The 11,698-nt window shown below is 55.9% G+C and overlaps 1 protein-coding gene across 1 annotated transcript; it reads right to left on the reverse strand.

Annotated features, from left to right (window-relative positions):
* Positions 1 to 5,973: 5,973 nt before the first annotated feature.
* On the reverse strand, positions 5,974 to 10,527 carry LOC137378252 (heat shock protein DDB_G0288861-like). The gene is made up of 3 exons (XM_068048477.1): positions 10,391 to 10,527; positions 8,404 to 8,841; positions 5,974 to 7,183 (listed from the first exon to the last, which is right to left on the reverse strand). Exons 1-3 carry the CDS (start codon positions 10,525 to 10,527, stop codon positions 5,974 to 5,976), a joined length of 1,785 nt encoding a protein of 594 aa, XP_067904578.1.
* Positions 10,528 to 11,698: the final 1,171 nt, after the last annotated feature.

The raw sequence follows: 11,698 nt of genomic DNA on the forward strand, positions 1-11,698 counted from the left end.
GCCCAGCCAGTTCTTTATCCATCTAGCTAGTACACCCTGGACCCCATGCGACTTCACTTTCTCCATCAACCTACCATGGGGAACCTTATCAAACGCCTTACTGAAGTCCATGTATATGACATCTACAGCCCTTCCCTCATCAATCAACTTTGTCACTTCCTCAAAGAATTCTATTAAGTTGGTAATACATGACCTTCCCTGCACAAAACCATGTTGCCTATCACTGATAAGCCCATTTTCTTCCAAATGGGAATAGATCCTATCCCTCAGTATCTTCTCCAGCAGCTTCCCTACCACTGACGTCAGGCTCAACGGTCTGGGGTTTGTCTGGGGTCGTCTGGGATTAGTCTGGAGTAGTCTGGGATTAGTCTGGGATTGGGTTGGGATTAGTCTGGAGTGGTCTGGCATTAGTCTGGGATTGCTCTGGGATTAGTCTGGGATTGGGCTGGGATTAGTCTGGGAATAAGCCCCCTTCTTAGTTCAGGGGAACTGAGGCCAATTTGGATTGGAGACATTCTGGTCTGTGTTACATTGCATCAGTAACTACACAGTAACTCATAGGCTATGAAGCACTGAGGTAGGTCCTGAGGATGTGGATGGCACGATATAAATACAATTACATTCTTTCTTTGTACCAGACAATACTTCCTGGGCTTCTGCTGCTGGTGATTATGTCTTAGATTGGATTTAGATTAGTTTGTGGTCAGTTTGTGAACAATGTACCCAGTTTTAATGTGGGGTGCGGATGCAGCGTGGTTGGGGAATGTGGCAAGTGATAAACACCTCTGCCCGGTCAACAGTGGGTGCAGGTTTTTCAGCTGCAGGAGCCAATACTGGCGATCCAAGGGAAAGGTCCTCGGAATAAAGTACATAGATAGGGGGAGAGAGGGTCCGGAAGGGACTGAGGCTGAAGGAGGGGGAAAGGAAGCCTGTGGCAGACGAGGCCCAAGGTTTCCCTGTGGGGCCTGGAGGAAGACTCCTGCTCCTGGAGGGCCTGGAGGAAGACTCCTGCTCCTGGAGGGCCTGGAGGAAGACTCCTGCTCCTTGTGGGCCTGGAGGAATATTCCTGCTCCTGGGGGGGCCTGGAGGAACAGTCTTGCTCTTCGTGGGGCCTGGAAGAATACTCTTACTCCTAGTGGGCCTGGAGGAACACACCTGCTCCTTGTGGGGCCTGGAGGAACACTCCTGCTCCTGGCGGGCATTGGAGAAACATTCCTGCTCCTGGAGGGCCTTGGAGGAACGCTCCTGTTCCTGGTGGGGCCTGCAGGAACACTCCCGCTCCTGGTGGGGCCTGGAGGAACATTCCTGCACCTGGTGGGGCCTGGAGGAACATTCCTGCTCCTGGTGGGGCCTGGAGGAACATTCCTGCTCCTTGAGGGGCCTGGAGGAACACTCCTGCTCCTGGTGGTGCCTGGGGGAACATACCTGCTCCTGGTGGGGCCTGGAAGAACACACTTGCTCCTGGTGCAGCCTGGAGGAACACTCCTGCTCTTGGTGGGGCCTGGACGAACACTGCTGCTCCTGGTGGGGACTAGAGGTACACTCCTGCTCCTGGTTGGGTCTGGAGGAACACTCCTGTTCCTAGTGGGGCCTGGAAGAAAACTCCTGCTTCTTCTGGGACCTGGAGGACCATTCCTGCTCGTTATGGGGCCTGGAGGAACATTCCTGCTCCTGGTGGGGCCTGGAGGAAGATTCCTGCTCCTTGTGGGGCCTGGAGGAACATTCCTGCTCCTGGTTGGGCCTGGAGGAACACTTTTGCTCCTGGTGGGGCTTGCAGGAACACCTCAGCTCCTGGTGGAGCCTGGAGGAACATTTCTACACCTTGTGGGGCCTGGAGGAACACTCCTGCTCCTGGTGGGGTCTGAAGGAACATTCCTGCTCCTGGTGGGGCTGGAGGAACATTCCTGATCCTGGTGGGGCCTGCAGCAACACTTCTGCGCCTTTTGGGGGCTGGAGGAACATTCCTGCTCCTGGTGGGGCCTGGAGGAACATTCCTGCTCCTGGTGGGACATGGATGAACATTCCTGCTCCTGGTGGGGCCTTGAGGAACACTCTTGCTCTTGGTGAGGTCTGGAGGAACATTCCTGCTCCTGGTGGGGCCTGGAGGAACATTCCTGCTCCTGGTGGGACATGGATGAACATTCCTGCTCCTTTTGCGGCCTGGAGGAACATTCCTGCTCCTAGTGGGGGCTGGAGGAACACTCCCGCTCCTGGTGGGGCCTGGAGGAACATTCCTGCACCTGGTGGGGACTGGAGGAACATTCCTGCTCCTTGTGGGGCCTGGAGGAACATTCCTGCTCCATGTGAGACCTGGAGGAACATTCCTGTCCTGGTGGGGTCTGGAGGAACATTTCTGCTCCTGGTGAGGCCTGGAGGAACACTCCTGCTCTTGTTGGTTCTGGAGGAACATTTCTGCTCCTGGTGGGGTCTGGAGGAACACACCTGCTCTTGTTGGTTCTGGAGGAGCACTCCTGCTCTTGTTGGTTCTGGAGGAGCACTCCTGCTCTTGTTGGTTCTGGAGGAACACTCCTGCTCTTGTTGGGTCTGGAGGAAGACTCCTGCTCCTTGTGGGGCCTGTAGGAATATTCCTGCCCCTGGTGGGGCCTGGAGGAACACACTTTATCCTTGTGGGGTCTGGAGGAACACTTCTGCTCTTGTTGGGACTGCAGGAAAACTTCTGCTCTTGTTGGGACTGCAGGAAAACTTCTGCTCCTGGTGGGGCCTGGAGGAACACTCATGCTCCTGGTGGAGCCTGGAGGAACATTCCTGCTCCTGGTGGGGCCTGCAGGAACACTTCTGCTCCTTGTGGGGCCTGGAGGAACATCCCTGCTCCATATGGGGCCGGGAGGAACACTCCTGCTCCTGGTGGGGTCTGGAGGAACACTCCTGCTTCTGGTGGGGCCTGGAGGAACATTCCTGCTCCTGGTGGGGCCTGGAGGAACATTCCTGCTCCTGGTGAGGCTGGAGGAACATTCTTGCTCCTTCTGGGGCCTGGAGGAACATTCCTTCTCCTGGTGGGGTCTGGAGGAACACTCCCGCTCTTGTTGGGTCTGGAGAAACATTCCTGCTCATTGCAGGGCCTGGAGGAACACTCTTGCTCTAGGTGGGGCCTAGAGGAACACTCTTGCTCCTGGTGGGGCCTGGAGGAACACACCTGCTCTTGTTGGGTCTGGAGGAACACTCCTGCTCCTGGTGGGGTCTGGAGGAACATTCCTGAACCTGGTGGGGTCTGGAGGAACACTCCTGCTCCTGGTGGGGCCTGGAGGAACATTCCTGCTCCTGGTGGGGCCTGGAGGAACACTCTTGATCCTGATGGGGTCTGGAGGAACACTCCTGCTCTTGTTGGGTCTGCAGGAACACTTCTGCTCCTGGTGGGGTCTGGAGGAACATTCCTGCTCCTTGTGGGGCCTGGAGGAACATTCCTGCTCCTGGTGGGGCCTGGAGGAACATTCCTGAACCTGGTGGGGTCTGGAGGAACACTCCTGCTCCTGGTGGGGCCTGGAGGAACATTCCTGCTCCTGGTGGGGCCTGGAGGAACACTCTTGATCCTGATGGGGTCTGGAGGAACACTCCTGCTCTTGTTGGGTCTGCAGGAACACTTCTGCTCCTGGTGGGGTCTGGAGGAACACTCCTGCTCCTGGTGGGGCCTGGAGGAACATTCCTGCTCCTGGTGGGGCCTGGGGGAACATTCCTGAACCTGGTGGGGTCTGGAGGAATACTCCTGCTCCTGGTGGGGCCTGGTGGAACATTCCTGCTCCTGGTGGGGCCTGGAGGAACACTCTTGATCCTGATGGGGTCTGGAGAAACACTCCTGCTCTTGTTGGGTCTGCAGGAACACTTCTGCTCCTGGTGGGGTCTGGAGGAACACTCCTGCTCCTGGTGAGGCCTGGAGGAACACTCCTGCTCTTGTTGGGTCTGGAGGAACACTCCTGCTCTTTGTGGGGCCTGGAGGAACATTCCTGCCCCTGGTGGGGCCTGGGGAAACACTCTTGATCCTGGTGGGGTCTGGAGGAACACTCCTGCTCTTGTTGGGTCTGCAGGAAAACCTCTGCTCCTGGTGGGGTCTGGAGGAACACTCCTGCTCCTGGTGGGGCCTGGAGGAACTTTCCTGCTCCATGTGGGGCCTGCAGGAACATTCCTGAACCTGGTGGGGTCTGGAGGAACACTCCTGCTCCTGGTGGGGCCTGGAGGAACATTCCTGCTCCTGGTGGGGTCTGGAGGAACACTCTTGATCCTGATGGGGTCTGGAGAAACACTCCTGCTCTTGTTGGGTCTGCAGGAACACTTCTGCTCCTGGTAGGGTCTGGAGGAACACTCCTGCTCCTGGTGGGGCCTGGAAGAACATTCCTGCTCCTGGTGGGGCCTGGAGGAACATTCCTGAACCTGGTGGGGTCTGGAGGAACACTCCTGCTCCTGGTGGGGCCTGGTGGAACATTCCTGCTCCTGGTGGGGCCTGGAGGAAGACTCTTGATCCTGATGGGGTCTGGAGAAACACTCCTGCTCTTGTTGGGTCTGCAGGAACACTCCTGCTCCTGGTGGAACCTGGAGGAACATTCCTGCTCCTGGTGGGGTCTGGAGGAACACTCCTGCTCCTGGTGAGGCCTGGAGGAACACTCCTGCTCTTGTTGGGTCTGGAGGAACACTCCTGCTCCTTGTGGGGCCTGGAAGAACACTCCTGCTCCTGGTGGGGCCTGGAGGAACACACCTGCTCCTGCAGGGGCCTGGAGGAACACTCCTGCTCTTGTTGGGTCTGGAGGAACACTCCTGCTCCTTGTGGGGCCTGGAGGAACATTCCTGCCCCTGGTGGGGCCTGGAGCAACACTCTTGATCCTGGTGGGGTCTGGAGGAACACTCCTGCTCTTGTTGGGTCTGCAGGAAAACCTCTGCTCCTGGTGGGGTCTGGAGGAACACTCCTGCTCCTGGTGGGGCCTGGAGGAACTTTCCTGCTCCATGTGGGGCCTGCAGGAACACCTCTGCTCCTGGTGGGGCCTGGAGGAACATTCCTGCTCCATGTGGCTTCTGGAGGAACACTCCTGCTCCTGGTGGGGTCTGGAGGAACATTCCTGCTCCATGTTGTGCTGGAGGAACATACCTGCTCCTGGTGGGGCCGGCAGGAACACTTCTGCTCCTGTTGGGGCCTTGAGGAACATTCCTGCTCCTGGCGGGGCCTGGAGGAAAATCCCCGCTCCTTATCGGGCCTGGAGGAACTTTCCTGCACCTGGTGGGGCCTGGAGGAACATTCCTGCTCCTTGTGGGGCCTGGAGGAACATACCTGCTCCTGGTGGGGCCTGGAAGAACTCACTTGCTCCTGGTGGGGTCTGGAGGAACATTCCTGCTCCTGGTGGGGCCTGGAAGAACACTCCTGCTCCTGGTGGGGCCTGGAGGAACACTCCTGCTCCTTGTGTGGCCTGGAGGAACACCCCTGCTCCTGGTGGGGTCTGGAGGAACATTCCTGCTCCTTGTGGGGCCTGGAGGAACATTCCTGCTCCTGGTGGGGACTGGAGGAACATTCCTGCTCTGGGTGGGGCCTGGAGGAACACTCCTGCTCCTGGTGGGGCCTAGAGGAACACTCTTGCTGCTGGTGGGTTCTGGAGTAACACTCCTGCTCTTGTTGGGTCTGGAGGAACATTCCTGCTCCAGGTGCGGTCTGGAGGAACATTCCTGCTCCTGGTGGGGCCTGGAGGAACTGTCCTGCTCTTGTTGGTTCTGGAGGAACACTCCTGCTCATGGTGGGGCCTGGAGGAACATTCCTGCTCCTGGTGGGGTCTGGAGGAACAGTCCTGCTCTTGTTGGGTCTAAAGGAACACTCCTGCTCTTGTTGGGTCTGGAGGAACACTCTTGCTCCTGGTGGGGCCTAGAGGAACACTCTTGCTCCTGGTGGTGTCTGGACGTACACTCCTGCTCTTGTTGGGTCTAAAGGAACACTCCTGCTCCTTGTGGGGCCTGGAGGAACACTCTTGCTCCTGGTGGGGCCTAGAGGAACACTCTTGCTCCTGGTGGGGTCTGGAGGAACACCCCTGCTCTTGTTAGATCTGGAGGAACACTCCTGCTCTTGTTGGGCCGGGAGGAACACTCTTGCTCCTGGTGGGGTCTGAAGGAACATTCCTGCTCCTGGTGGGATCTGGAGAAGCACTCCTGTTCCTTGTGGGGTCTGGAGGAACACTCCTGTTCCTTGTGGGGCCTGGAGGAACATTCCTGCTCCTGGTGGGGTCTGGAGGAACACTCCTGCTCCTCTTGGGGCCTGGAGGAACACTCCTGCTCCTGGTGGGACCTGGAGGAACACTCTTGCTCCAGGAGGGCCTTGGAGGAACACTCCTGCTCCTGATGGGGCCTGGATGAACATTCCTGCTCCTTGTGGGGCCTAGCGGACCATTCCTTCTCCTTGTGGAGCCTGGAGGAACCCTCCTGCTCCTGGTGGGGTCTGGAGGAACATTCCTGCTCCTGTTGGGGTCTGGAGGAACTCTCCTGCTCCTGGTGGGGTCTGGAGGAACACTCCTGCTCCTGGTGGCATCTGGAGGAACGTTCCTGCTCCTGGTGGGGCCTGGTGGAACACTCCTGCTCCTGGTGGGGTCTGAAGGAACACTCCTGCTCCAGGTGGGGTCTGGAGGAACATTCCTGCTCCTGGTGCGGTCTGGAGGAACACTCCTGCTCCTGGTGGTGTCTGGAGGAACACTCCTGTTCCTTGCGGGGTCTGGAGGAACACTCCTGCTCCTTGTGGGGTCTGGAGGAACACCTGCTCCTTGTGGGGTCTGGAGGAACACCTGTTCCTTGCGGGGTCTGGAGGAACACTCCTGCTCCTGGTGGGGTCTGGAGGAACACCTGCTCCTGGTGGGGTCTGGAGGAACACTCCTGTTCCTTGTGGGGTCTGGAGGAACACCTGCTCCTGGTGGGGTCTGGAGGAACACCTGCTCCTGGTGGGTTCTGGAGGAACACTCCTGTTCCTTGCGGGGTCTGGAGGAACACTCCTGCTCCTGGTGGGGTCTGGAGGAACACCTGCTCCTGGTGGGTTCTGGAGGAACACTCCTGTTCCTTGTGGGGTCTGGAGGAACACCTGCTCCTGGTGGGGTCTGGAGGAACACTCCTGTTCCTTGTGGGGTCTGGAGGAACACCTGCTCCTGGTGGGGTCTGGAGGAACACCTGCTCCTGGTGGGTTCTGGAGGAACACTCCTGTTCCTTGTGAGGTCTGGAGGAACACCTGCTCCTTGTGGGGTCTGGAGGAACACTCCTGCTCCTGGTGGGGTCTGGAGGAACACCTGCTCCTGGTGGGTTCTGGAGGAACACTCCTGCTCCTTGTGGGGTCTGGAGGAACACCTGCTCCTGGTGCGGTCTGGAGGAACACTCCTGCTCCTGGTGGGGTCTGGAGGAACACTCCTGCTCCTGGTGGGGTCTGGAGGAACACTCCTGCTCCTGGTGGGGTCTGGAGGAACACTCCTGCTCCTGGTGGGGTCTGGAGGAACATTCCTGCTCCTTGTGGGGTCTGGAGGAACACCTGCTCCTGGTGCGGTCTGGAGGAACACTCCTGCTCCTGGTGGGGTCTGGAGGAACACTCCTGTTCCTTGTGGGGTCTGGAGGAACTCTCCTGTTCCTGGTGGGGTCTGGCGGAACACTCCTGCTCCTTGTGGGGTCTGGCAGAACACTCCTGCTCCTGGTGGGGTCTGGAGGAATCCCTGCTCCTGCTGGGGTCTGGAGGAACACACCTGTTCCTTGTGGGGTCTGGCGGAACACTCCTGTTCCTTGTGGGGTCTGGAGGAACACCTGCTCCTGGTGGGGTCTGGATGAACACTCCTGCTCCTGCTGGGGTCTGGAGGAACACTCCTGCTCCTGGTGGGGTCTGGATGAACACCTGCTCCTGGTGGGGTCTGGAGGAACACTCCTGCTCCTGGTGGGGTCTGGAGGAACACTCCTGCTCCTGGTGGGGTCTGGAGGAACATTCCTGCTCCTGGTGGGGTCTGGAGGAACATTCCTGCTCCTGGTGGGGTCTGGAGGAACATTCCTGCTCCTGGTGGGGTCTGGAGGAACTCTCCTGTTCCTGGTGGGGTCTGGCGGAACACTCCTGCTCCTGGTGGGGTCTGGCAGAACACTCCTGCTCCTGGTGGGGTCTGGAGGAATCCCTGCTCCTGCTGGGGTCTGGAGGAACACACCTGTTCCTTGTGGGGTCTGGCGGAACACTCCTGTTCCTTGTGGGGTCTGGAGGAACACCTGCTCCTGGTGGGGTCTGGATGAACACTCCTGCTCCTGCTGGGGTCTGGAGGAACACTCCTGCTCCTGGTGGGGTCTGGATGAACACCTGCTCCTGGTGGGGTCTGGAGGAACACTCCTGCTCCTGGTGGGGTCTGGAGGAACACTCCTGCTCCTGGTGGGGTCTGGAGGAAGATTCCTGCTCCTGGTGGGGTCTGGAGGAACATTCCTGCTCCTGGTGGGGTCTGGATGAACACTCCTGCTCCTGCTGGGGTCTGGAGGAACACTCCTGCTCCTGGTGGGGTCTGGATGAACACCTGCTCCTGGTGGGGTCTGGAGGAACACTCCTGCTCCTGGTGGGGTCTGGAGGAACACTCCTGCTCCTGGTGGGGTCTGGAGGAACATTCCTGCTCCTGGTGGGGTCTGGATGAACACTCCTGCTCCTTGTGGGGTCTGGAGGAACACTCCTGCTCCTTGTGGGGTCTGGATGAACACTCCTGTTCCTTGTGGGCCAGAAGAAAACCATAAAAAGAGTAGGTGACGTACATCCTTTGTGTCCTCTGAGCCACCCCCTGCTTGCTGGCAGATGTCACTGATTGATCCAGCACCGTGCGCGATCGGGAGTTCAAATCATGTTGGAGGTCTTTATTTCCCATCCAAATTCTGGGAATAGAGAAGGAAACCACTGATAGTGTATCCCCATGTTCTATTCCGTTCCCATCGGGAAAACTGGGTTAAAATTAGAGCAAATGCGTTTGAGCGCCATGCACTGAAAGATGCTGTCCATTTAAAACGAAACTGATCCAATACCTGAAGTGGAAAGGACATGTCAGCCATGGTATCAGAGCGTGAGATAACAATTTCCCCTCCACAAAAGACTTTGCATTGAGGCAGAACGATGTCTTTCTTTGATCAATGTTAAATGAAATGTGCATGCATTTCTGGGTGTGTCAGAAAGGGTCCTGGAACCATTTTAGAATTCCATGAATTTAAAAAAGTGAGTAATTGGAATCCCTCCAGATAGGAACTTGGAACTAGGATAATTACTCTTGACATGTTATTACAGCGAATGCCTTCGCATTAATCAATACCGCACAATAATACCCGTAGTTCCAATGACCTCAACAATAGGCCAACCTCAGACTTAACTAGTGGGAGGTACAAGTAGGGGCCAAGGAGTGAGTAATTCCCTAGGCTCACAGATAGTTCACTCCTCTCTGAGGCTGTGTGTTGGGGGCTCGAGGCCTAACCCAGTGTTGGTCAATTTTAGTTTCTTTCTCACTAGCTCTTACACACAGAGTACAATGAGCTGATTCCACAATCTGCAGAGAATACACACAACAGGCTGATAAACTATAAGACTCTCAATCTGTTTCTGTAAGTTGTCTGTACAGTGTCAGCTGGGGCTCAGTGGGTACAAACTGGAGCACAGAAGTTAAGCTAGCAGCACAGTGCGGCACGAAGCAGTGTTAACTTGCTGGAGGTGCTGCTTGGATGAGACTTCAAGCCTAGGCCCTGTCTGCTCTCTCTCAGCGAGATGTAAAAGATCCCATGGTGTTATTTCAAAAAATAGGGAGTCCTATTTCCCCCTCAAATAACATCACTTAAACAGATTATCTTGCCATTATCACATGTGAAATCTGGCAGGGGGTGGATCAGAAGGGGCCCTGGGAGGTAGGTCAGTTATATTTTTTTCTGGGAGCTTGCTGGGCTGAATTTAATGCCGATGGCATGGGGGGGGGGGGGGGGGGGATGGAGAATCGCGTCTCGACTGTCTACCTGGAAATCTGGTATTGTGACGTCGCTTCAGATTTTGTCAGTGGCAGGAAACACAATGGCAGCATTGCTGCCTCAATGCAATGGAGAATTATTTTAAATTGCTGAAATGCAACTTTACATGTATTTAAATATAATTAAATCCAATTTAATGATCGGTGCACAATGCTGTGAACAATAGGCGGCAGTCACGTGCCTTCAGGTGCATGACTGTTAAAACCTGGTGGCAATGAGGTGAGAGGGCACTTTGCCGCAATGGGAAGCAGCCATGAGCATTGCTGCAGAGAGTGGGGACTCGGAGGCCATTGTGGGAGGTGTTGCTGTGTGCTCTGTATGGGGAACCGGGGTCTCGGGGGCTCAGCAAGGGCGTTGAGTTTGAGTTTGGGGGTGTAGTATAGGGTTGACAAACTGCTGTGTAATGGGTCTGATTACTCACAGAGGGTGGGCCATCGTCAAGGTTGGGGTCTGAAGTGCATCAGTGATTCTGCCGAGAGAATTGTCAGAATCTGAGGTGCCAAGGTAGTCGGCAGAAGGGTCGAGTGGACATGTGAAGGAGGCAAGAGACAGCCTCATGATGACTTGTTTACACTCATCCTGATGTCGATTGACGGAGAGTCAAATAAAGGCTCACCTTAATGCCTGAACTCTGTTGTCTCCTTTCTATTTGTGGTCCCTGTCTTACAAGCAGCTGCAATGCATGCTAGTGCCCATGGGAGACCATATGTTAACAAGGCTGTGGTCACATTGGCATAGCCCTAAGGGGGAAGTCATCAGATCACAATTAAGGCATAATGGCTCATGGCTTTCAGACAATAATGGCTAATGATTTGAACAAAGGACCTTTTAATTAATAACTACAAAACATATATGCTACACCCGTGTGACCCAACGTGGTGCTTTGTGCTTTTCTTAATATGTTTGCAGGTGCTCCTATGCAGTGTGATCCCTGCAGCAGAAGCTGGGTATTAGCAAGAGTCCTCTGGCTGCCTAAGGCCTGGGAGGCCCTGAGTGCCTGGGGCTGTCCTGGACTGGTGCAGGACTCTCCTCAGGTGTCGTGCTGCTGGAGCTGGGATCACTGACAATTCTCTCGGCAGAATCACTGATGCACTTCAGACCCCAAGCTGGGAGGGGCTGAGGAGCCGATGGCCACACTTCGAGTGCCCTGAGAGGAGCCCCCTGATGTGGATGGCAGCCTCTCTTGAACCTCCCTGCTTTCCAGAGAAGGATTAGAAGCTGGAGAAGCCTCCAAGCTCCTGTTCCTTCTCTCGCCTTATCACTGCTGTGTTGAGCTCATTGCCAAAGGTGATGGTGTGCTTTCTGCGCTCATCTGTGGAATATGGCTTTCCATGAGGATCGCCAACCTCTCAATGGAGGAAGGCACTCATAGGTCTGAGGCATGGCAACAGTCATAGCATGGAGGGACTCTTCCATCGTCTGCTCATGGCTGTGCATAGCCTCTGGCATTTCCGCAGTTGTGGGATGACCTTAGGAGCGGACCATCTTTAGAAGCTGTAAGTCAAGGTCACTGGAGGAAGTGCTGTCACGTCACATGTGACAAGAGAATTGTGGGTGTAGCCCAACAGAGTGAGATGTGTTTAGATGTGGCTCATGCAGTAACTGTTTGTATATAGATGTTCTAGTTAAGTTATAATAAAACCCATGTTTTCTTTGGATATACTTTATTTATTTAGAGATACAGCAATGAAACAGGCCCTTTAGACCACCAAGTCTGTGCCGACCATCA

Source organism: Heterodontus francisci, chromosome 16, assembly GCF_036365525.1.
Source record: "Heterodontus francisci isolate sHetFra1 chromosome 16, sHetFra1.hap1, whole genome shotgun sequence".
Taxonomy (NCBI): Eukaryota; Metazoa; Chordata; class Chondrichthyes; order Heterodontiformes; family Heterodontidae; genus Heterodontus; species Heterodontus francisci.